The 26,136-nt window shown below is 45.4% G+C and overlaps 1 protein-coding gene across 1 annotated transcript in view; it reads left to right on the plus strand.

The window, feature by feature from the left end:
* Positions 1 to 24,910, plus strand: part of LOC128430677 (NACHT and WD repeat domain-containing protein 2) — a 40,968-nt gene extending 16,058 nt beyond the window's left edge. Inside the window, exons 4-8 of the mRNA XM_053416799.1 lie at positions 3,121 to 3,237; positions 12,598 to 12,801; positions 13,488 to 13,638; positions 14,435 to 15,024; positions 18,163 to 24,910. Coding sequence (XP_053272774.1) covers positions 3,121 to 3,237; positions 12,598 to 12,801; positions 13,488 to 13,638; positions 14,435 to 15,024; positions 18,163 to 22,056 — 4,956 coding nt within the window. The 3' untranslated portion in view covers positions 22,057 to 24,910. The remainder of the gene's footprint in view (positions 1 to 3,120; positions 3,238 to 12,597; positions 12,802 to 13,487; positions 13,639 to 14,434; positions 15,025 to 18,162) is intronic.
* Positions 24,911 to 26,136: the final 1,226 nt, after the last annotated feature.

Genomic DNA, 26,136 nt, shown 5'->3' on the forward strand with positions numbered 1-26,136 from the left:
GTATCTTGGGTATAATCCCAAAGTCTAACATCCAATAAATGAATCAAAAGGAGAAAAAAAAATTGCTTCTCCTGCGCTTGACCGGCCGTGGGCAGGCGCCCTCCAAGGGCATTAGAAAGCAGCTTAGCAGAAGCAGCTTCGGCTCTTACGCAAGCGGCGGCGCCCTCGGCGGCGTAGTGGAGGGGAAGAGGGAAAGTAATCAGGAAGAGCAAAGAAGAAGTTGGCTCTAAGGAGAAGAAGGAGGAGGAGGGAAGCTGTGAAATAGTTCCAGCTAGAACCAGTCTTCTAAGGAACACCTTCCAAAGCTCTTAACTCCACTCTAGTGTTTATGGCCATTTTGGAGAAGCATTCCTCCAGCTCGCCGTTTCTCCCTCGTCCCGGCTGATGTGGGCAAATTCAATCACTCTGTCCTCCACACACACACACTTCACACACACACTTCACACACACACTTCACACAGACACACACACATGCTCAAGGCCACTAGATATGACGAATGTCTTCATTTATCTTTTAATTACCGCTCATCCTCCCAGTCACCTGCTTGAAAGACGGTGGAAACCAATCATAATCAGGCGCTCATCTCACTTCATTCTCCCTCCCTCCCTCCCTCCCGCCCCCCCTCCGGTCGGTGTCAACACGAGGCCGATTGCAGTCTCCCACACATGGAGGCTGGAAGTAGATTAGTGACACTGATACACAGTGACTGATGTGCTACACAATGCGTTTTCCACAACAGGCCGACACGAGGGAGGCTCGTCGTGTGCGCACCAGTGAGTGGGAGAGATTTTCAAAGTAAAAGCCTTTAGCGGGCGCACGACAAGGGGAACACATGTGATCTGGACTATTTTTTCATTCTGCATTCACGTGTCATATATCATCTGTTGGTAGAACGGCAAAACAAACAATTTTGATTATCAATCAATTGTTTAAGGCGTTTCTCTGAATCTGCTGTCGTTGCTCAAATATAAAGGATTCACTGTAAGTTTGCCATTTCATTTATGTTATAGCTAAAAATAGTGAACGGACGAAATTCATCAGCTTCTATTTTTAAAATCCATTAATCATTTAGGTCGTTTCTCAAGCAAAACTGACAAATGGTCCCAAGTGGCGGCTCCTCAGTCGAGAGGATTTATTGCTCGTCCTGGTGACACGCAAAAAGTAGATGGAAGACTTTATCTGCCTTTAGAGAAAGTTTATGATATTTGTGATGGGGGAGGGGGGGGGGCGGGGGCTTTCTCTTCCATTTATATGACCTTAAAGTTTAATAGTTTAATAAAAAAAAGAAACATCTCATGGATTAAAACTGAGCATTTCTCTGGGTTTGAACGCTGTTGGAAACATTTTGAAAGTCTAGCTGCAAAAGTTGAACCAAATATATAACAACAGTCTGGTTGTTTCTATTTATTCTCATGCAGAATTGTCACATGTAACATCTTTGATTGAAAAAAGCTACATTTTAAAAGGACAAACAGGCAGGAAGCCAGCGGTCTGATTGTTAATGAAAATATTTGTTCAGCGCCCTGCTCGTCTGTGGGAGGACTCCTGCAGCGAGGTGACAGCTGTCTCCTTCCACCGGGACTCAGCTGCTCACAGGTGCACGGAGACGAACAAGCAGATGAGCCGAGTGGCGCTCCAGCCCCCCCGCCGCCGCCGCCAATGATGGGGGGAGGCGAATATCATCCAAACTGTCAAAACACTGCGCCACACACTCGGTGTCAGTGCCAGCCGGTCGGTGTGTGTCTGTGTGTGTGTGTGTGTGTGTGTGTGTGTGTGTGTGTGTGTGTGTGTGTGTGTGCACTCTGCCACACTGCGGACGTGTCAGTCATTGTGCCAGGTGAAACCCATTTGCTAGTGTGGTGGGCAGCGGGACACGAAGGGAGGCGGCAGCACCCCCCCCGCTGCTTAATCACTTCTCCTCATGCAAAACCGTTTTTAACCACCAGAGAAGAAGAAGAAGTTCACATTAGACATTTTAAGGGACTGAGACCTGAGCCTCCGAGCAGCAGCGGTCATCAGACCTCATGTGTCTTTTACTGTGAGGCGCTCGTCGGGCCCCGGCCTGAAGAAGAGAAGCCGACAGAGTCCCAGGAAGCGGCCGGCAGGAGGACTTGTTTCCTCTAAGACGAGCCCCGAGCCAGCAGCAGCATGCCGTGGGCCTCACACACACACACACACACACAGACACACACACACACACTTTCAGATGCTTCCTCACTCCTCTCCCCTCTGGTGGGAGATTCCCCCCGTGGCGTGTTTACAGTTGGAGTTGTCTGAGCTGCCAAAACTTGTGATGAATGTGTTGTGGGAGACCTCCTCTGTCGCCTGCATGTGTTAGTGTGTGTGTGTGTGTGTGTGTGTGCAGTTGATTCTCCCTGCTGGTTCTCAATGCTGAGGGGGGTGTTGTTGTTTTCAGTCACATAGAGCAGCTGAGAGTGTTGAAAACAGTGTCGGCAATATAGAAAACTTTGGACTGTAAGCCCAGGGATCCTCACTTGAGCTGTACTTCACATGTAAACATGTTGTTCAGCTGTAAACTAAACCATGACGGATGGCGACAGATGCAAAACTAGCCATTACGTAGAAGATGCTGATGAAGAGAATAGAAAACCTGATATTTGCACTTAAACACGCGATTTATACGAAGATTTCCAGAGGTTCACGTCCACGGAGTCAACTATTTGGGACGTCTTCATATCCTCTTTACATGTTTATGTGTTTTCCTGCAGCAGCAACCTCCAGCTATAACACAATCCTTTTGTATAACCCTGTTTTAAAAAGAGAATCCATCATATCCTTGTTCCTCTGAGCTGTGGAAGCTTGTTCCGCCATTTATTTTCTTCCACAGTTGGAATATTTTCTTTTTAGAGATGTAGAGAACATTCAGCTATAGGCATTATAAATAATTCATTGAGATTTTGTCTTTTATATTGTATTTATCGTCCAGCTTCTGTGTTCACCTGCGGCCTGTGTGGATATCTCTCTCTGTAATTGCCCCACTGGGACAATAGAAACATCCTTAACCCTCTGGAATCTACTAAAACACATCCATGCGCCTCTATGTTTGTGTCTTCTTCTAATAAAATACACTGAATGGGCTTTTGTGTGTGTGTTCCCAGGTGGTGGACCTGTACTGGGGAGTGGATCCAGAGGAGTGGGACAGTCCGGACCTGCAGCGGCTGAGGATGAAGCTGCTGGAGGAATGTCTTCAGACGTCAGCGGGGCCGTGTTTTGTTGTGAGTGTTAACACGGGTTGCAACTACACACACGAGCGGGTGTTTTGCACGAGATTTAAGTTCACATAAGTAGAAAATCAGTTATTTAATCAGCGTTGGTTTCTCCCATCATCCCCTCCCTGTGTGTGGCTCTGATGTGGTCCGTTCCCACGCTCAGGCTCTAATAAGACTCTGTGGAAAATACCTAATAAGGGTGAAATCTAATTTCTCCTGCAGGACCTCTCTCTTTGTAAGTCCTGGCTCGGTCACATTTGAGAGTTTCAGCAGCGTTTGAAGTCCTCGTGTTGCAGATCTAAGACTTGATGTGCGGGTCCGGTCTCTTTTAACATCGTCTCTTTAACATGTACAGTTGCTCGAGGCGGCGATTCCTCGTTTTAGAGACAGAACATGAACCGGAACAGAAATTTAAAAACTCCACAAACTCCATAGTCCAGAATGAAAGTGCTGCAAATCCATGCAAAGCTAAAATTACTCTTGTATGAATGAGTTATGTGCACGGAGAGAGAGAGGGGGAGAGAGAGAGAAGCATGATGCGTAATTACAGCTGACATTTCAGTCATATTTTGTAGATAATTTTAGGCCACATGGAAAAGAGAAAAACGCACGAGGAGAAGGACGAGGAGCGAATGAGAGACGACGGGGAGAGAAATCTGTCGGTGAATTATTCAAATGGAACAGATCCGTGTCTAGAAGTTTGAAATTGAGGTGAGAGATCACAGCGGGAGGTGATGCATTATGGGTAGAGCAGGAGCCCCTGGTGTCAAGGGGAGCAGAAACAAATCTTCTCCACCATTTCATCCTGCGTCTTTCCTTCACACGTTGTAGTTCTCTTTCTTTATGACACGAAAAACGCACAAATCCACAGAGTCCACTTCTCAATGATTGATTCTAGTTTATTTCTGGGAGGGGAATGATCCTCGTTTCAGGTCAGTGTCACTCATCCCAGAAACAAACATCTCGCCTATCAGGCAGAAACTACAGAGACTAAAGAAAGATACCAAACCCTGGACTGTGTGTGTGATATTGGAGGTGTGTTAATGACTTTGAGTGGTTAATAAAACTAGAAAAGCCCTATATAAATGAACTGTACAACTTGGAATCCAACTCACATATTAATAATCTCCAAAACAAAAACAACAACCACATTAGATTCAGACTCCGACACCAGCCGCTGAGTTTGCACCACAACAGTCAATAGCCATTCTGCAATCTCTATCGGAACTAAAGAAAGTTCCTTCTGCACATGTGGAGAAGACATGTACTTCAAAAATATGAATAAAGCTCATACATGGAGCTCAAGTTGAGCTTTTGAATCATAATTCACATGAGAGTGGGATAACGCAAGTGTCAGAAAACAGCAAAGTGCAATGAGATCAAAAATGAATCAACAAAAAGTTGAATATCCTGCACATACACGAGTGAAATGGAAGCAGTGCAGCAGGGATGTGACACAATCAGCAGTAAAACACTGCACTGGACAGAAAGAAGACATCATGTGTTGATACAGGAAAGGTTGTAACTTACCTGAGTGAAGCTCCCACTCTCCAGAGCCGAGTCAGTGACATCTCCAACCCAGAGTGAACCAACATTTAAAACTCCAGCAGGGGAAGAGGCGGCGTGGAGGCCGAACAGTTCTTCTTTGAAAGCTGCGTTAAAGCCACACGATAAAAGAGTCGACGGGTTTCTCCTCCTGATCAAAAGCATCGTGCAGAACAGCAGCAGCGATGGGAGGTTGAGGCAAACATGGCAGATGATGAGTGTGGATGCACCTGAGAGGAGGAGGAGGAGGAGGCAGGTAGGGGCCTGACAGCTCAAACAGGCCGCCCTCCAGGAAAAAGGTGTGTTGCATTTATGTCACTGTGCTGAGAGGAGAGTCATGTGAGGGGAGCAGCAGGTGGGATTCGTCTGCCTCAACTCCAACAAGCTGAAGGACTGTCAAATATGCAAATACACACAAGTAAAAATAACCCCCCAAAAAATATATGAGATACAAATGTTTTGTTTATTCCTCATCAACACTGGCGTCGAACCTTTTCCCCCCAAAGCTCTCAAATCATCATGTCTCTCTTCATCCGGACGTATTTGTAGTTTCCAGTTTCATGTCCGTCGCGTCCTAGAAAACATCATCTGGAAAATGTCAAGTCACTCGGACATTTGTGTCCTCACATGAAGCCTGTAGCAGTTTCCTTTCATCAGCAAAGGAGGAATTTAGTTTCCCTTATAATTGAAATCAAAGCAAATTTATACACAGAGGTCGTCTAATGTGTTTTGCATGAATAAGATGAGCAGAGAGCTACAAATGGGAAAAAAGCATTAAAAAGGGGAGAAGACATTAATTGGTGAACAGGATGTCACAGAATCACTTTGAGGGAATTGGTTCAAATTTGGTTCAAACGTTCAGTCTGACTCGAATATGAACTGATTTGATTTCAGTGGTCAAAGGTCACGGTGACCTCGTATGATTCTGGAAACAAAATATATGCAGACTGAAACTGTACTGGTCAGAGGAGGAAAACAACCACAGGGAGGTAATTCTAAGTGATTCAGTGAATGCACTGGGAAATTCAGCAGTTTTTAACTGGGCTTTTTAAACCTGTAGTTGTTATTGATCCTATCGTTTGACTGCTGTAGGAGGCAATGTGAAAAAAAGTTATAGATCTGATTTCCTCGGCCTCTAAAGCCCATTCACACATTGTTTTGTGGCGTCGAGGTGTAAAGTAAAAGCTCAATCAGACCAAACGATCCGATCTGAGGTGATTCCATTCGTCCTCATCCGCCCGGCCGCCCTCTGTGCCTGCTGCAATTTCACCATCTTAACCCCGACTGACCCTGAGCCGTACCAGACAACACACTGAGAGTAGACACACACACACACACACACAGTCTGAATCACCTTCATTCACTCCATGTCTGCACACACACACTGAGCATCTTGACCCCAGGCGTTTTCTCTGTTGAGATTTGGAATCGTGTGGGGGGGGCTTTCCTCAGCAGGATATCCAGGTTCCTTACACTCTCAATAGACACACACATGCATGTACAGTGCACGTCCTCCCCATCTGGCTGTTTAAATCTTTAATGGCATACGGTGGTGATGTGCTCTCCACGGCAGGGCTGCAGCGTTTTCTGATGAGGAACGCCACAGAAGTAAATTCCATTCAGACCCGTCAGAGCCAGCTCCCACGGGCCGGTTCCCAGCACTGGGGAGCTCAGAGTGGTGGCAGTGGTGGCAGTGGTGGCAGTGGTGGCAGTGGTGGTGGCGGGTTGTTTGATCAGGGACTTGGATCCTGGTTTTTGACAGATCTGGGTTGTCTGGGCCATCTCTGGAGCACTGTTGTGTTTTGTCGCCGGTGGAAGACCTAGTTTCAGTTTATACGTAGGGATGAGGAGAATAAAAGGTACTGATCAGATACCAGTGCATTTCAAATAATAAAAACTTATATTTGAACAGCTGTATGCCACTCACCTTTATTAGTTTTTTCGTTGTTGTATGGCCTGGCTCAGGTTGAACCCTCTGGAAGACAAATTAATACAGAGAATGACCAACATTCTTTTATTTTGTAGTAGACAGACATAACTGAAAATATATAGTACTCTCTTTCAACAAGCAAGTGCACTTTCAGTGTGAGATGCTAACAAACTGCTGTTTTATCCGGCTCTGACTAACACAACACGACAGAAATCACTACTTGCCCGTGGCCATCACGTGCAACTGCTGTTTTCAAGCAGCGAGGAAGAGTGGATTTCTCGAGAAAATAAATGTTATCTTTAAAGAAGTGATATAGGGCTGTCAGTTGTTTTAAAAGTCAAGAGGGATTTGTTCATATATGTATTCTATCTGCAGTGTAGAACCCAACATATTTCTCCATTTTCGTGGCAAAACATCTTTACATTACTGACTTTCTGAACTGCGAGGTCAGTCCAATTGCAATAGGTCAAGCTGACAGTGAGCGCCCTCTACTGGCCACGCCCATGCCCGACCCGGAGCCATTTCCGATGCTGGAATCTGTATCGGAAACATTTCTAATACCGAAAGTGATTCCAGCAAATTCAAGTCAACCCTCTGCTTTCATTCCCCTAATTTTCTTTCTAACTCGTTTACCTAGAAGTTAGCACTGCAGAAGTGTCACCAGAGCTAACACACACACACACACACACAGACACACACAATCACACACACACATGCAGCAGTAAAAGGAGACTTCAAAGAGAGAGAGAGCTGCTCTGGGGGTCTGCAGCCCACAACAACTGTCACAGAGCCCAGTGCCTGGATGAGAGGGGATGAAACAGAAGAAACGGGGGGTGGCGGAGTGTGTGTGTGTGCGTGTGTGTGTGTGTGTGTGTGTGTGTGTGTGTGTGTGTGTGTGTGTGTGTGTGTGTGTGACAAGGATGTGAGGTGGGAAGAAGAACAGGTTCCTTAGAAACACTTCAGAGGAAACAGAGAACCGGGATTGACGTGCGGAGCCGTGTTCGTGTTTAATGCCGACAGGAAACCTCTTAGTACCGTTTCCATTTGCCTCCATGAATCATTGGGGGGGGGAATAACCCTGGAGATATCGAGTGGAAAACACATCTCTGTTGTTTTCCTTCTGGTTTTCAACGACCACACTCGACGTGTGAAGATGTAGAGTCGTCGTAGAGAAACAGAGTCGACCGTTATCTAAGCTGCTCTGCACTGGAACCTGTCAGTCCCCCCCCCCCCCCCTCTGTGAGCGAGGGTCAATCGCAGCTTTCAAAGGGCACGGCTGTTCCACACAAACACACAAAGACACACCACAGCACACCTGGGTGGGGGGGGGGGGGGGTCTTTTCTCTAACCTGTTGATGCAATAAAGCCGGTTTCCATGGCGATGGCAGGGGGTTGGCATGGTGATGGTGTCATTGACCTGGAGATTAAACATGACAATGAGGACCGGCCGTGTTTCCCCCTCCCTCTCCTCCCCTCCGCTCTGCGACAGTCTCAAATTCCCCCCCCCCCACCCCTGTGTAAAAAAAAAATGATAAAAAGCCTCAAGGACGCGTATCAGCAAACAGCGTGAAGCCGCTCAGCCAGTTCCACGACTTCCTCCTCTCCGTGTCTCTGGCTGTGTGGCAGATTTCCCAGCGGTAAGAGGATAGCGGAGGATACTGTGGCTCTTATATTTCTCTCTCTGGTGATTTAACTGCTGATGAGACGAGGTTGAAGTGCAAACCTAATAACTGGTGTCAAGAAATCCAGCAGAGAGGGAAAAAGGTGCAGAGAGTCCGAGGTATCCAAATCCTAACATTTAAACAATTAGGCTGATAGAATAAGTATAATCCGATTAAAAGACAATAACCATCATCATGTCAGTCCAATAACACGATATAGATCCAGGCTGCAAAGGAATAAGTGTCAGGTTTGTGTTTCTATCCGAGAAAAACACAGAATATCATCAGTCCCCCGTTTGATTGAGAGGATTCACGTTGCATTGATTTCAAACAGTAAGACACTTAGAGCGTACTGTATACTATCAACATTCTGTGTGTGTGTGCATCACTGAGAAATAAATGTTTCTCTCTTCAGATCCTCCGTTTCCTTTCTCCCTCCGCGCTGCCAAAGCTTACGCAGCAGACGTCAGAGCCCCGTTGATTGATTGACTGCGCGAGCCATTGATTTGTTGATTCATACTGTAGCTGCGTGAGCCGCCGCCGCCGCCTCCGCCGCCCGGCTCATCAGATAAAGTGCACTTAGTCCGAGTATGAAAAACCCTTCCGAGGATGAAAAAACAGAAGAGGGAGGAGGAGGAGGAGAAGGAGGAGGAGGAGGAGGAGGAGGAGGAGAGCAGCGAAAACTCAAAACTGCATTTGTCCCTCATCTGCTTTTGTTATTGTCACTTTAGCCTTCATGTCTTTCTTGCACCTGCGACTGCTGAAATACAATAAGAACTTTTGCAACCCCTCGGCCTCCTCTCTCAAAAGACACAAACACACGATCTACACAAACACACACACACACAATCTCCACGAACACACACAAGGGTGGAGTGAGGCTGTCAGCCGACGTGCTCTAATCCACTCTCTGGCTCAGACAGGGCTGTTAAAACCACCCGGCAAATATTTGGACATTTCCTTTTTCTTTTTTTTACAGTTTGGCTTTGGCAAGAGTCAGGAGGGTGACGGCAGTGACAGAAGATCACACACACACACTCACACACTCACACCCACACACACACACACACACACTCGAGGGCAAGCTTACAGTGACTGTTCTCCCTACATCTCTCTCTCTCTCTCTCTCTCTCTCTCTCTCTCTCTCTCTCTCTCTCTCTCTCTCTCTCTCTCTCTCTCTCTCTCTCTCTCTCTCTCTCTCTCTCTCTCTCTCTCTCTCTCTCTCTCTCTCTCTCTCTCTCTCTCTCTCTCTCTCTCTCTCTCTCGTTCAGCTCAGTGCCTCCCATCCTCTCTGACACAACACTGCAGCACCGTGACTCACAACAGTTCATCTGAAGCTGGCTGATGAGTTGACCTGTGGGGTCAGTCCCATGGCCCGAGCATCGCTCCACACGAATGAGGATATTTTGCAAAAACGAACTTTCAAACCTTGAGTTTTCAAAGACTCAAGGTTGCTGTGTTTCCGTGTGTGTGTGGGGAACGGAGCGTTTGTGTAGACGATACACAAATTGGAAACACATCGTCCATCTTTATAAAGTGTACGGCAGCATGTCAAGGTACATTTTGCAGTGTAAAGTCAAAAGCCTCATTCACGGTGGAACGTCTCCTGTGTGCTCCTGCCTGTCACTGTATCTGACTGTGAGCTAATGGCTCCACGTTTCTGCTTAGAGAGCAAACTGAGCCTGTCTGTTTCCATCCTGCAGAGCGACTGTCAGAACTACAGCAGGTTAAACGTTTCCTTTCTAAGCTAAAAGGTGCGTCTGTCACTGGGAACAGTTTGGGCTCGAATCCAGCTTGTGACCTCCCCCCCGTCAATCACTCGGGGAAGATAGCGAGGAGCCTGCCCTACTTATCTATATTCTTTATTTTTGGCACAAAGCATCTCACACACACACGGGTGGGGGGGGGGGGGGATCCCTGCCTCCTCTCTCTGTCGGATGCTCTTAGTGATTCCCCCGGCTTTTGTTTTGCTCTTAAATTAACGTTGCTCTTAAATTAACGTTGCACCTGAATATGATGTCACAGCAGAGTCCATTCATTTATTGCCTGTGAAATACACTCCATGCTATTTCATCTTTGTTTGTCTTTGGCCCTTAAATTCAACTTCAAGTGTATTTAATCTAATGCTTCACTGATTAAATGTGTGTTTTTGCAATGATACGTGGGAAAAAACATTTAAGGGACTGAATGCCCAACCGTGCAGCTGACACCTCCTCCTCCGAAACAACTGACACTCCACGTAGAAACCATCTCCTCCGTCCAAGAGATGCTGTTAAATGACCCTTTGGCGGCAATTTCGTGCAAATCATGGGCAAAACCGTGTGCATGCAAATGAAGCGAGCGAGGGCATTTGTGGGTTTGGCGAACAGGCCGCCCCGCCGCCCCGTGCCACATGCCACATCGACCGACTCCGCTCGTTTCTCTGCATCTGTTCCCGCCGCGACTGCCAAGGGAACGAGGAGTCCAGCGTGGACGTGGACTTTGAAGCGTCATTGCCGCGAGCGTGTGAAGCTTGGTTTTCCTGCTCATCAGAGCTCACAGTCACTCATCCTGTCCCTCCCTCCCTCCCTCCCTCGCTCTGCAGCTTCGACCCCGAGGCCTCTGCTGCACGGGAAGTACGACACATGCAGCAAAGATCAGCCGGTCATGTCGTGCGGTTTGGGGGGGGGGGGGGATTTCCAGTGTTTCTAGTCTTTTCCCTGATTTCCCTTGATCGTGACCGATGGAGAACCTCGTGAACTGGGTCAGGAAACGGCTCGGATCGTTTCCAGTGACTCCGAATCGCTCTGAAGCGTGCGAGTAGAGGCCGAGGGGGAAGACTCAGTGGAGCTCACAGTGGATATGCCATGTGGAGTGGGAATAATAGGGGAAATGAAAAGGCCACAATTTAATATGATAATGTCTAATTATGCAGCGACTGTGCCGAGTGTTCTGGTTTCTGACTAAACACAGATTGTCAGAATTGGCTTCGGTGTGTCAGCCCCGATGACGATGACTCGTGGTTGAGATCAAAATAACCTTTAAATTTAATTTCACACTCCCAGACATTTATTCTTTGAAATAAACATACCTCCGTTAAATTAAAGCATTCATTTCCTTTCATTTAACAAAGTGCCATCTGTTCTAAATATAAAAAGCAAATCTGCTCATTTTATTTAACACTGCTGATTACTGAGCATTAGGGAATTTGGCCGAAGCCTCAGATTTTACATAACAGTGTGTCATTGAAACGTTTCTGTGGCGGCGGCGGAACAAATCAGATTTTTTCTTATTAAAGACGATGATTGATGCTTTTGGTTCTGACTGGAATGTGACTGTTACACCAGATAAATATAGAAAGCTAACACTGAATGCTTGGACCATAGACTGCACGTGAAGATGTCTGGATCGCCACCTGGTGGGCTGCTGTAGTATTGGTCACAAATTCTGCCTCCTCCATGTTAGTGGACAAATCCTAAAGAGTAAAAAGAGCACGTCAAATACTTTTCTCTCCAAGATGTTTAGGAAATATTTAACACAGAGGTTTTGGTGACATCTAGAGGCAGTGAATGTCATATGTAACCTTTAAAACCTGTGTGTGTGTGTGTGAGAGAGAGCTGAGCTGAACTACAGTAATGCAGAGAGAGAGAGAGATAGTGTGTGTGTGTGAGAGAGAGAGAGAGTGACGTAGGGAAAACAGTCACTGTAAGCTTGCCCTGTGTGTGTGTGTGTGTGTGTGTGGTTTCCAGTCAAAATGAAAAAAATCTGTTGATCAAATGCAAACACGGACAAATGTGTGAGTGTGAGTGTGTGTGTGTGTGTGTGTGCGTGTGAGAGATGGGAGCGATGCTGTGTCCTGTGAAATTGAATTTTCTAATTAATTTACTTAATTTCACTATGGTAAATGTACATAAATACTTTTTAAGTTAAGTGTAGAATTTACTGTAATTAGTTTGTTCTAAAGTGAATTATGTAAATACAGAATAGGATGAAGTTGCCGGCAGCCTTTAAGCCCCTGATGTCACACACCGGCGGCCGGATGCACCACAGTCGAGTCTGCAGCTCTGATATAACCCTAAACACCGCGGGCGTCATCGACTCCACCTCCATGCGCCACTGATCCACAAAATAGAGCCATAAAACAGCTCAGAAGATCCGGATGATTCACGCTGCCTGTCTCTCTCTCTCTCACCTTCCCTGCCCTCCACCTTTCCCCCCCCTCCCTCCTCCCTCCCTCCTCCCTCCCCTCAGGGTCTGGTGGGAGAGAAGTACGGCAGCATCCGGGTGCCGGGCGAAGTGGAGTCGGCCGAGTTCGAGATGATCCTGGACGCGGCGGTGGAGGCCGGGCTGGACACACACATCTTGGAGGAGTGGTACTGCAGGGATGAAAACTCTGTGCCACCCGCATACTACCTCAAACCCAAAGCCCAAATGCTCAAGAACTACCAGAACTCGGTGAGTCCAACTACCTGCTGTGAAAGACCCTTTAAAACACTGTTAATGGCAGAAAGGAGGGGGGGGGGGGGGCTTTCTGTTGTGTTATTTTACCCGCACGGACGTGATAACTTTACTTACTGGAGGCTTTCACGGTGCAGTTAATAGATTCTCGTCCTGGAGCTGAATTTACTTCTCCAGGTGGAACGTTTTATTTTTCCCGTATGGAGAAGAAACCAGATTTGTTTTGTCTCATAAAAGTCACTTAACAGCAGCACAGTTATTTTGGAATAAAACTGTCTACTTCACTTTATCTCGTCCAGACCTTTACAGAGGAAATGAAATATCTAGCAGTCTTTTATTAAAAACTGCCTAACGATGAAGATATTTGAAGCTGTAGTTTTTGCGTAATCGAAGCACAAGCACAAAATATGAATGTGCAGTAAACAAAGTGCTGCTCTCAAACTGAAAGATCACAGTCTTGAATCAAGATAAACCGATAAAAATCTGCCCTTCTGTTCCTCGGTGTGGAACGAGCACAGAGTCAGTGTAAATGTTTCCTGCTTCAGATGCAGAGCAGCATCTCTCTTGTTACTGCTTGTGTCAAACCGAGAATTACAGAGTTCCCCGTGATGAGCTCCTCCGTCTCACTGTAAACTCACAGCATCCCCCCGTCCCCCCCCCCCTCATCCTCTGTCCCCGCTCAGATGGAGTCGAGCAGCGCGGCCAAGACCAAGAACGACAAGGCCTGGAGGAACGTGTCGGAGGAGATCAAGAGGATCTTCAGGACGTCCGTGCTGCAGCTCCAGGAGAAGGGGACCATGAAGAGCCCTCAGGCCAAGAAGTTCCTTTGCTCTGGTGAGTTTCAGGTCCACGGTTTTTCCTCTTTTTCATATCGTGTCTCTTGATTCTGTCTTTTGACATTTTTTAAACTTGTGATCTGTACTTCAGGGCCACCGTACACTACAGTGGATTAAATTGGGTAAATTTATTATTATTGATGAACAAACCTGGTCGCTGACATTAGGAGAAAATAAAGATTAATTTGAAAAATGTTAAGTGGGACATTAATCTTCCGTCAGATAAAAAAAGAGGCTGTTGTTTAGTCCCTCGCTAAATTGATGAGATGCAATCAGGATCTGTCCGACTCGGCTCGGCGGACGACAGTGATTGATCGATCACATCAAGGGGATGGATCCAAACAGCACGTCACAAAGTTTGATTTTGCTCTATAGAGGAAGTTCTGTGTATTCCTGGAACTCCCAAACTTTTTCATTTCACCCTTTTTTCCCCCATCTCATTAGACCGGAGAGAGTTTCAGTCAGCCTGCTCTGTGTGTGTGTGTGTGGGGGGGGGGGGGGGGGGGGGCTGCGATACACTTCACTAGCTCTGGCTTATGTGATTTTATCAACTTTGTTTTTTCTTAAATGAGGCTCATGATAAATCCGTCTAATCGGAGGGTGAAAGCTCCTAAAATCTGTTCCGCTTTGCTAGAGGAAGAAATCTAAATCCTACATCGGCTACACTTTAATCCTCCCAGGTAGTACATTAGGATTGGTCTTTATCGGCTGCCCGCGAAAAATTAGGGAATTAGGAAAACGTAGGAGATTTTGTGACGTCAGATTTGACAATTTGTGCTTTTCTCTCCCTTCAGCCTTAGAGGATGAACTGGACTTTGCCCTCGGGAAACAAACTCCTGCCTTTCTCAGGAAATGCGTCTGCTACATCCGCAAGATCTCCAACTTCGACCGCTTCGCCAAGATCCCCGACATGACCCGCTACATGGACATCGTGGTCAGCGCCGACCGCGTCATGCGCAACCAGGAGTCCTACGAGCGCCTCCTCAAGGTGCGGGACGAGTTCATCCCCACGGTGGTCGCCGCCTCCAACCTCCGCGTCTACTCCTCGGTCACGCACTGCGACATGAAGCTGGGCTACTCGCAGGAGGTGGAGAGCCACTACGTGGAGGGCCTGTGCAAGCAGTTCTACGAGGACATGGTGGACATCATCCAGGCCACGGTGCAGCAGAACTTCGACACGGAGACCGACCCGCTGTACGACGAGATCCTGCAGCACCTGTCGCTCTGCAAGAACTACGCCGCGCACTACGAGTACAAGGCCGAGACGCTGGATTACGTGCAGGAGTACGTGCTGCCGTCCAAGGGGAGCAGAATGAGCCCCCTGGTGGTGTACGGAGGGCCGTGCACCGGGAAGACGCTGCTGTTGTCCGAGGTGGCCAAAGAGGTGAGGCGTTGGCGAGGTTACAGGGAGGGGGTTTAGTTATAATGACCAATATGTCCAGGACTTAGGATGTGTCCTAAAGCTGGGAATATACAACTCCACCAGGGAGATGTAGAGTGCAATAAAGAAAGTAAAACTTAGAATACTCTCCAAATATGGAAATATGAAAAACCAGGTTTAAACCCAACTGAATGCGATTTAAAATGTACAAGGGATATTCGCCATCATGTCTAATTTATAAAAGTAATAATTTTTTTAACATTTGGGTGTGAACATCTGCAGGGAAACTAAATTGTGTTTGTGTGTCTGTGTGTGTGTGTGTGTGTGTGTGTACAGTCTTTGTTCGCTCTGCGGTTTCGTGCGCACCATCTGGCTGCGTCCTCCTACATTAGCATCACGCCGCAGCCGAGACACCCACATGTCCACCGCGCCCGTCCAACCTTTATTATAAATGTCACATTAATGCGCCGGTTTGTTAGAGGCGCCATTTACATCGTCCAGGAGTGGATTTTATTAAATGTTACAAGATGCAACAGCACAAAACTAAATAAGCAGCAGGACAAATGATGGTGAGGATTAAAGGCAAAAGTTAAAGATTGCAGAGGGAACACACACACACACACACAGCAGAAATGACTGTTAGATGAGAGTGGGGAAGGACAAACAAGCTCAAGGATGCACGAGGACAAATCAATGTTTGAAAGAATTGTGAAGTTTTACAACCGCAGTGGGTGAAACAGAAAAATTCTCAGAATAAACCATCAGTTGCTTCAAACTGTTTTCATTTCAGTTGCACCTGTAGTTTTTGTGAATAAAACAAAAAGGGGAAGTCTGCACCTTAAATGCAGAAGAAACCTAAATATCTACTTCTTCCATTCAAACGTGAAGGATCATTTTTACACTTCGTAAAGAAATAAGCCTGTTGTGGCTAAAAAAAGAAATATGAAAAGGAAGATGACACTTTATTAACAAACGGCTGGAGTTGAAATTTGTTGTTGCCCACACAGAGATGAGCTGGATGATTAATCACACAACCTTATTGCGAGTGGGCTGTTTTATCTCCTTTGAATCCGTCCAATTTGTTATGTGTCGTGAGGACAAAGCCAATTCTTTAAACAGATTTTAGTTTTAAGCTGCTTCTACTGCCGAAACCGTGCAACTTAGCTCAGATGTCCACGCTCATCATAACCATCCATCTCCCTGTGTATCAGTCCTGTGTGATTCTTCAAGCTTTACTCAAGTTAAAACTCCCAATTGAAAAGTTTGAAATCCTCTGTGGCAGATATTATTAGATTTCTGTTGGAGTACAAGAGGACAGAGGTGTTTTGGGGACTCGATCCACGAGGGGGTGATTCTACACGCAACCTGCTTCCTTTGATTCATTGGACTCTTGCAGCGTTTATGTCTTTGCTATTGAGCTGGAATCTCACTGGGTCTGTTAAAACAATACAGGTCTCTCTCGGCCTTTTAAGAGGCCTGAGCTGTGGCTTGATTGTAGTTACAAGTAGAGAGGGGATAAAACAACGCTCAGCAAGTTACTTTGAGTACTTTATTTATAATTAAAAGCAAGCACTTACTTTTACTCTAGTTGAAGAAATGATGTGGTAATTTTATCTAGTTACATGTTTGTAAATTCATCAGATAAACACAAATTCATCTTTATCAATCGTAGAAAGAATAATAAATAAAGTAAAACTAATAATAAAGTACTGTGGTAGCACAGTATGTGAAAAGTCCTGCGTTTGAATGAAAGGAAACCAGTTGTTTGTACAAAGAAGGAATCTAATCAGAAAGTAAAGTGTACAGTTCTAGATACGTAGGATTTGCACATATAGAGGTGACGTGCAGGTGAAACCTGATGGCAGATCTAGGATTTGAAAGGACCAATCAGACTTCACTGTACACAGGTTGTGAGGAGGAGAGATGGCGCCCTTTGACTTTAAGACCATTTGTGTTCTAGAGCCTGTATCTGTGTTTATCACCTTCTTGATGATGCACCCGATAAAATAACTGTCAAAAACGACGCCCTTGATTTTCAGACCAGTTATTTTTAGGGTGAGATAGGGCCCTAGTTGTTAAATAGACTGTTAGAGCCTAATATACAGCAGCATCTAATAGGTTCTTCAGTGCAACAGCTGCTTTGGCACACTTAGAGAATATTGGGGATGCAGGAACAAGTCTTCAGAGACATTGACTGTGTACAAGTCAGGTTAATTAAAGTTGTGTGGACTGATTGTAACGACAGCAATTAGCTTTGTGCGTAAAGTTACAGAGAATTGGTTGCATTTGCCTTTCACAGCTCTTTTATATAATGTGCCTGTTGTGCATGTAATGTATCATATCATGGTTAAATTGTGTTTTATTCAAATTTTCCATTAAAAGGTTGAAAAAACAATGCATAAATAAAAGGCTGGCTGAAAAAAAGGATTATATTCAGGTCTTTATTTTCAGTTTCATAAATCGGTCACACACACACACACACGTGAAAAAATCATTTCAATGGTAAATACTCCACAGGCAGAGTCTCTGTTTTCCTCTCTCTCACGTTCTCGGGGCTAAAAGTGGAATCGGCAATATCATGTTGCCCTAAAAATGTCACATATCATCTTTATGTTTCCCCGAAATCTCAGCTGTGAAAATGTAATAAATTCATGAATGAAATTAGAATATCAACGAAGGCGGATTAGAGCTCATTCATAGAGTATTTCTAATGGTAAAAGTACTCATGTATGATGTGTATGTATTAATGACTTGGAGGATGTTTTCAGGACGTTAAAAACTAACATTACTGAGTGCTACATATTTCTCTGTCTCAAATGAAAGATAGAAAGTATGTGTAGCAGAGCCGTGCGGTCATGAGGTGAAACTGTATTAAATCTCTTGTCTGTGCTTTGCTAATGAGCCCTGCCTCATGCTGTTAGGATCACTATTAATTAGATCCCTCTGCCCTCTCACTGTAGAGCATCATTATTCTTGATGTTTGACTGAGTTTCTCTAACCAGACCTCGCAGAATAAAAGTAAAATCTACTCACAGCAAACAAGAAATACATGTATTTGTTATTCAAATATGGATTACTTGCTGAAAAGAATGTATTCTCTATTTACATATATTAATATCCAACTTCAATTCTGTTTTTCAGGCCTACACGTGGCTGCAGAAAGAGATGGGCCCCGAAACCGACCCGGTGGTTGTCGTCCGTTTCATCGGCTCCAGCCTGCTCTCCACAGACCTGCGCACCCTCCTCCAGAGCATATGTGAACAGATTGCAATCAACTACCGCTGCCTGATTCACTTTTTGCCTAACAAGATCCAGGAGATGAGGGAGCTCCTGATCAACCTGCTTGGGGAGTCCTCGTTCCACCGGCCCTTGGTCATCGTCCTGGACGCCCTGGAGCAGCTCTCAGAAGCAGACGAAGCTCGCAAGCTGTGGTGGCTCCCCATCCACCTGCCTCGGACCGTCCGCATTGTTGTCTCCACGCTGCCCAACAAACACGGAATCCTGCAGAAGCTCCGACACCTCATCCATGACGAGGGGTATTACGTGGAGTTAATCCAGAGAGACCGCAAGATTTGCAGCCAAACTCTAAAGCAGCAGTTGCTGGGGGTGAAGAGGAAAGTCACCTCAGGCCAACAGATCTATGTCAATGAGGCCCTCGCCAAGTGTACGTTACCCATGTTTGTCAACCTCATCTACAGAGAGGTAGTTCACTGGAGGTCTCACAAAGACGTGGATGATAAGTCCTTGTGCTCCACAGTGCATGAGAGCATAGAGCAGCTCTTCTACTCAGTGGAGAACAAGCTGGGCCAGCGCTTCGTCTTCAGAGCATTGGGGTACATCACCATGGCCAAGGCTGGACTTACTGAGGTGGAGCTAGAGGATATTCTCTCTCTGGATAACATTGTTCTCGGTGATGTTATTGTAGCAACTTACCTCAAAAACCCTTTGAGGATCTCCTACGACTTGGTTGCGAGGCTCAAGGAGGAGCTGGAGGGATATCTGGTGGAACGTCAAGTTCGTAACGTCACCCTGATGGTCTGGGCCAACAGGCACCTGCATCTCATTGCCCAGAAGCTGTATCTGAGCAATGAGGAGGATGTCCATCAAATGCACAGCCTCTTAGCGGAGTACTTCCTGGGGGCCTGGTCAGGAGGCCGGAAGAAGATCTTCACTTATGATAACAACCATTTCACTTCACTCAACATATCTCATCACAAGAACCCCCATCAACAGTCCCATGAAAAGACATCATCTGATAAGTACTCCTATGACCGGCAAACCCCTGAGCAGCCTTGGGTGTTCCAGTGCAACCTTTTGGAGCCCGACATCTTTTTTGTCAACCACAGAAAGATGACGGAGCTGGTTTACCACCTCACCAGGAGTGGGCGCACCGACGACCTCATGTTTGGTGTCATCATGAACTTCAGTTGGCTCTACACAATGATCAAGATTGGCCAGTTTGATAAGGCTTTAACTGACATTGACCTGGCGTACAGCTACACCCAAGAGAAAGAGCTGAAGTTCTTGGCCACCACTTTACGTAGCATCAAGGTTAAAGTTCTGAAGAATCCGGCGTCACTATCTGCAGAACTGCAGCAACGCCTCCTGCCGGTAGTCACCTCCCTCCCCAAACTCAGACACCTTCTCTTGGAGTGTGACAAAGATGGTCCAAAGTACTGCTCCATAGTGCCTCTCCACTCCTCTATGGACGTCACCTACAGTCCAGAGAGGCTTCCTCTGTGCTCTAGCTACATGCAGATTGTGGAGATCTTGCCCACTCTCGCTCCAAACATAGTCCTCGTAGCCCTGGAAGACGGGTCTGTCAGTACCTGGGATGTCGAGAGCAGACAGCTCCTGCGACAGATCGACACAGCCAAATCTGTCGTGCTGGGAATCAGGTTAACCACTGACGAAAAGTATCTGGTTGTGGCCACAACCAAAAACACGCTGCTTATCTACGATAATCACAAGTCCTGCCTTTTATCTGAGGTCGAAATCAAGGGGTCCAAGCATGGTGGCGTTGCTGGTGGGGTTGCCTTCATCAATGGTTTTACCTTGTCCACCCATCATGCTTTGGCCTGGCTTGAGGCCAGTAAAGACGTGAACGTCATCGACCTGCTCTACGGCTGGCCTCTCTACCAGTTCCACTGCTGGTACGAGGTGACGTGTGTCCAGTGCTCTCCAGATGGAATGTATGCCTTCTGTGGCCAGTACCTCAACACTGCATCCGTCTTTCATCTAGGAAATGGGGACAAGCTGGCCACTGTGACCTCTGAGTTTTCTGGGGGGTTCGTCAAATCCATCCTGGTCCTGGACACCCTGAACCAAATGGTGATGATTGACAACGAAGGCAGTTTGTCAGTATGGAACACCAAAGAGATCACCAACCCACGGCTGATGGAGGATTACGACTGTAGAGGGGATGACAGTGAAGTGGTGGGTATTGAGTTATCAGAGGACCAGCGCTCCATCCTCATTTGTAAGGCCACAAGTATTGAAGTACTCGACACTAAAGTATGGAAAATGGTAGAGAAGTTCAAAGCCAAACGTACTGAACGCTTTGTCGCTGCTGTCCTCTCCAAGAACGGACAAAGTATTGTGGCGTCGATGGAGAACACCTCCTCCATCTTCGTCTGGAGGAGGGACAGTGGACAGTGCATGGCAAGCCTGATAGAGATCTCAGGGAATATTGTCAAACTCATTAAATCAGCTCACCACAACTTGCTGCTCTCTGTGGCGAGTAGTGGAGTGCTCTCCGTCTGGGACATTGACATTATCACCGCCATGTCTAATATTGACAAAACAGGCAAGAAGATTCAGACCTTGCTGCTGTCCGGCAGAGAGGATTATTTGTTTACCATGGATGGCTCGGAAGCCGTCCACAAGTGGAACTTCAGCACAGGCTTCATTGAGACCATCTTCAAGCACGAGGGTATAGTGGAGAACTGTGTCCTCACGTCCTCAGGGGATCTCATGGTGACTTCAGATGACAAGTGCAGCCAGTACATTTGGCAAACCGTCACCGGAGAAAACATCTTCCGCATCAACGGGCAGAGAATATCGCAGCTGCTCATCACCCACAATGACCAGTTTGTGGTGTCACTCTGTGAGCAGAACGCCTCCAGAGTGTGGAGGCTTGGAACCGGTCACAAAGTGTGCAACATCTTAGTCACGCTCCAACATGCACTGGTCACCACAGCAAACACGTTCCTTGTGGGATCTTCCAAAAACAAACTCCTTGCTGTCAGCCTGTGGTCGGGGAGCGTATCCAAGAAGTTTGTGTGCGATGATGGTATTACCATCGTCAACTTCAAACTGATCCCAGACTGCCCCGACTGTGCCGTGTTCATCACATCCACAGAGACCGTCTTCATCTGGAATGTGGCGGATGAGTCGGTTTGCAGGCGAGTCCAACTGCCACCCAACTTCCTCAAAAATCTGGAGGACTTCCAAATCTCACCCAATGGGAAACTGGGAATCGTCTCCAAGGGGGATGAGAATATTAACGTCCTGGATCTCCACAGTGGGAAGCTGAGGCTTGTCCACGCTGCCGGTATAATCTGGCGTCAGAAATTATCCAGAGACGGACGTTATCTTGTGTACGTCTGTTTCCGGACCTGCGATGAAGACGACGATGCCGGTGTTGTGTCCAATCTGATCGTGATGCGCCTTGCTGATGGTAAGAGTATCGGTACATGCTCGCTTTACAAAACTCCCACCTTCCTGTCCCTCTGCCAGCGGGCGCTAAACATCATCATTGGCTTCGAAGACGGCAGCATCGGCACCTACACCGTAGTGGACCGTGTGGATGCCGCCCTCAAGATCAAGATAGCCACCTCCAACAGCCGACAGATTGTCAACAATGCCTCGCAGAAGGTGCGGCCCAAATGTGGCAACCATTCCTTCAAGACCGTAGCCGACTGCGTTTGGAGGGAGTCGACGGAGGTCTTCTCCAGGGACAGTCCCATCAACGTGTCCGACTCCGGGGAAGTGGAGTCGACGACGCCTACAAAAAAGACTGAACTGCTGCAGTGAACAAAGGGAGGTGGAGTTTGGACAGGAGGGTGGAGACAAGATGACCAAGTTTAGAATCTCTGGGGTTGCAGTTGATTCTTGTTTACAGCCACGTGATTCAGCTGCAGATGTCAGCCCTCTGGGTAGTTAACGGGCCGACCACTTAAAACGCTGCACTCAGATTATGTATTACTTACTTCCAACTTATGATACAGTTACTATTCGTTTACACATGAAGACTGTTAGAAAAATACTATGTTTTCGAAAAAGACTAAATATGTCAAATTGCGTGAGTTTATTAGTTTCGCCATTATGTGTCCTTTTGCATTTGAAGAACAAAGTTATTATTCAAATGTCTCGTTCAAACATTTTCAAAGCCATTCCAGTGATCTTAGCCACTTTCATTGTACATTATATTTATTTACATTGTGCACATTAAGCCATAATGTTGTTCTTTCGAGTATTTTTATGTTTGTATTTTCATCAGTCGGTACTGTACAAAATGGAAGAACTATGAACATATGTACATATCTGTTTTTGGCTGCTGCAATTTGTGCAACTCCTTAAAAAAAAAATGTTATGTTGTGCTTAATGCAATCAAAGTGAGTGCCTGGAATCAAAAATGTTCTTTATGGGCAGATTACAAGATTTATGAAAATGCAGGGAATTTGTAAACACAGTATACACACAGTTGCATAATACTTGCATTGACGTTAAATCTATCCGATCAGTTTACCGGAAAAAACAGTCAACAACACGAGAGATCGACGGCATTGCTCTTTGTGATGATAGTTGTAGAAGTGTCCTGGAGCGGTTGGCGTAAATTTGACGTGAATTTAGCTGCTGTTCCTTCGATTTGTGTGTTTTAAGGGAAACACCACTATTGAGCATACAGTGTAGCATAGCACCATACACATTCACGCCTTAACCAGTGTACTTGCTTTAGGTTTGGTTTGTTCAAATGTTCCAGTAGAAAAAGGACAAGGAGTGAATATATTTAGAGATTTAGACAATAGTTGGAAGCACTTTACGAGTGGTTTGTGAGATCTTATTATTAGGTTTAATTATAAAACATTGTAAAAATAATATTTGTCTTAAACAGGAAGTGGATCTGCCTACAAGGTCCTCCACGTACTTACAGGTTACAGCTGACTCACTGAAATGCTACAGTCTCTCTCTCCTCTATATATATATATATACTTATGCCTGGTACCTCTACAAAGATGTTGTCATCCTAGCACTGAACTGCAGAGGTGGGCAAATAGAAAAACAAGTGTCAATAAAACGTTTCGCCTTGTATGGAAAAAATAAATCGACTTCTGTGAACCTGAGGAAAAACTTTGCATGAATAACTTAAGATCAGGAAAGTTTAATGTTTGGGCACAAAGTTTGTAACATCTATTATTTTGGCTCAATTACTATTAACAATGAGGTTACGCTGAGAAAAAAAATGCTTTTGTGAATATCTGAGTTGCAAATTCAACTCAGAAAGTCTTTGCACAAATTTTGGCCCTGCTTTTACGAACTAACCACGGCCAACTTTTGATTCTGTGAATTGCCGTCTTTTTTTAAAACGAATGTGTGCCTTCTGCTTTTAAATCCGTACTCGAGGAACGTCTTGGTAGCTGACTTGTTAACGCGCATGCTACGTAACCGCGATGTCCATTGGTTTGAGTCTGGTCTGGGAGCTCTGTTGCATGTCACACCCTCTTCCTGTTTCCCTTCTTCACTTCAAAATAAAACACTTTAAATGAATACATCTGTTCTCAGACGTTCACAAAAGCAGATATTTTGTGAGATAATTAATAACCTCACATTTTATATAATTTTGCAAACTGTAATTGTAATAATTTTTTTTCTTGCACAGTTATGCAAGTTTTTTCGTAGGTTTACATTGGTGGTACAAAAATGATCATGAATCGTTAACATGGTGTTTGAACCTTTAATGTAAATGAGCCCACCGATGCTGAGTCATGATAACAGGTAAAAACAATTGTTAAGATCTGGTTCGCTGACAATCTAAAAATAGAAACATTGAGGTTGTTGCTTTTTACAAGCATGTCTGTAATAACCCAAAACTAAATTTGTTAATTTGATGACACCCCTGATCTGCCAGGCATGACAAACCCCCCACACACTCACACTTTGACATATACTTTTTAAGGGCTATTCCATTATTATTGTACGTTAACTAGTTTTGAAAAGTCGAGAGACGACGGCCCTCGGATAACTTCAAACTAAGAAGCAGCATCGAGCTTTAAAACACAACTCGAGAGTTTCTAAATTGACAAAAAGTTAAAAATTTAAATAAAAAAGATTATGTAATTGCCAAAGTCCCAGTTACGGTTTGTGTTTTATTCAGTTTAACGTCTCATTTCGTTTTTTGAGGCTTGTACTGTAATTATATTGTTACCAAATCGTTTCAGTGTTGGACTGTGATTATGTTTATGATAGAGAAAGATGTGCTATCTTTGCTAAAAAGGTTTTAAAAAAAAAAAGAGTCCTCTTATAGAATACAGTATATTGGAATGCCAGTTTAAGAGTATATTTGAATGTGTCCATATGGAAGCCAGTACATGGTATTATTGTATGTTCAGTAACTTGAATGACTTTTAATAACTTACATGTTTGCAACTCATAGTTGACATACTGGTAATGAATGTTTCTATGGTATTCTTTGTATTGTCAGGACATACTTACCTGTTTAGAGATTTATATTTTCATAAATGTTGTACTTACATTTTGTTACAGAGTTGTTTAACTGGAGTTCAAACAGAAAAAGAAAACTTATGTCTGAAGCAATATGAAACTAGTGTGTATGCATTGTTTGTATGGAACATTTTAATGTAATAAAATGGTTCACTTTCTGCCTCCAGCCCCCCCGCCTCAGCCTCCTCACTGTAATTAGAGGCTGCCACAATCACGTCTCTGCTTCTAGAAATGGACATGTTTATATTTACACCCGTTGATTTCAGAGAAGATGAGGACTGATGTGAATGAGCTCGACTCTAATTGGCTGCAGTTTAACGTCGGTCCTGACAAAGCAGCAGCAGCAGCACTATGTTGCAGAGCATGCTGGGAAACCGGTAATTCATGTGTTATTATTTTTACCTACCTAGAAAGAAGGTGATGACAGCATGCACACACAAAAACATAGACACCTACAGTCGTGTCTCCAGGACTTTAAATTCCTCGAGTCTCACTCATACCTTTAACCGTAAAGTTACAACTTGCCTAGACTCACCCTGAACCTTAATTAACCTAGCCTTAACTTACCCCTAAATATAGCCTTATCTATAACATAAATGTTTTGCATTATGGGGACAACATTTTTGTGGCCACAAGGATAACACCTCCCATACTGTGAATGTATTACAGATTGAGGTAGCCACAACATTAGTGATACCTTGACTACACAGACACACACACACACACACACACAGAGCTGTTAAATCATTTGATAGGTCAGTAATTGCTCCTCGGTGCCTGATTCCGAACAACAGACAAGCGTGGTGAGTATTTCACCAACACTGGCTGACATTGTCACTAAAATTAGAAGATGTGCAGTGCACCTGTACAGTGAAAGCGCACACACGCACACAAACACACACACAAACTTGCAAGGTAAACACATCCGAGATCAAGCTGTGATTGGCCAATAAACTCCTGGTGCTTTGAGCGACCATTTTAATTTCCCAGCGGTATCACTTTAAGCCAATCTATGTGTGTGTGTGTGTTGTGTGTGTGTGTGTGTGTGTGCTGTCTCCACGGCAACATCAGGTCGGCAGCGATGACAGGCTTGGCCCCGCCCCTCATTGTAATGATGGTGAGCTCACGTCTGTTGGCCATCGGGCTGCTTCCAGTCCTTATGACAACAAGGGCTCGACTGTCGCCAGCACATTCCACCTGCAGCGCCGCACAGGCATATAATTACACTGCTTGTTTGTTGAGCAGGAGGTCTCAACAGGTCATAGTGTGTGTGTCTGTATACGTGTGTGTATCCTACAGTACCTGTACACTACGACATTACCTGTTATTCACACAGCCCTGAAATAAGCACTTCAATGTGGCTTCTACTCTAGAAGCCGGAGCGCTCCTTTT

The sequence above is a fragment of the Pleuronectes platessa genome, chromosome 23 (assembly GCF_947347685.1).
Source record: "Pleuronectes platessa chromosome 23, fPlePla1.1, whole genome shotgun sequence".
Classification (NCBI taxonomy): domain Eukaryota; kingdom Metazoa; phylum Chordata; class Actinopteri; order Pleuronectiformes; family Pleuronectidae; genus Pleuronectes; species Pleuronectes platessa.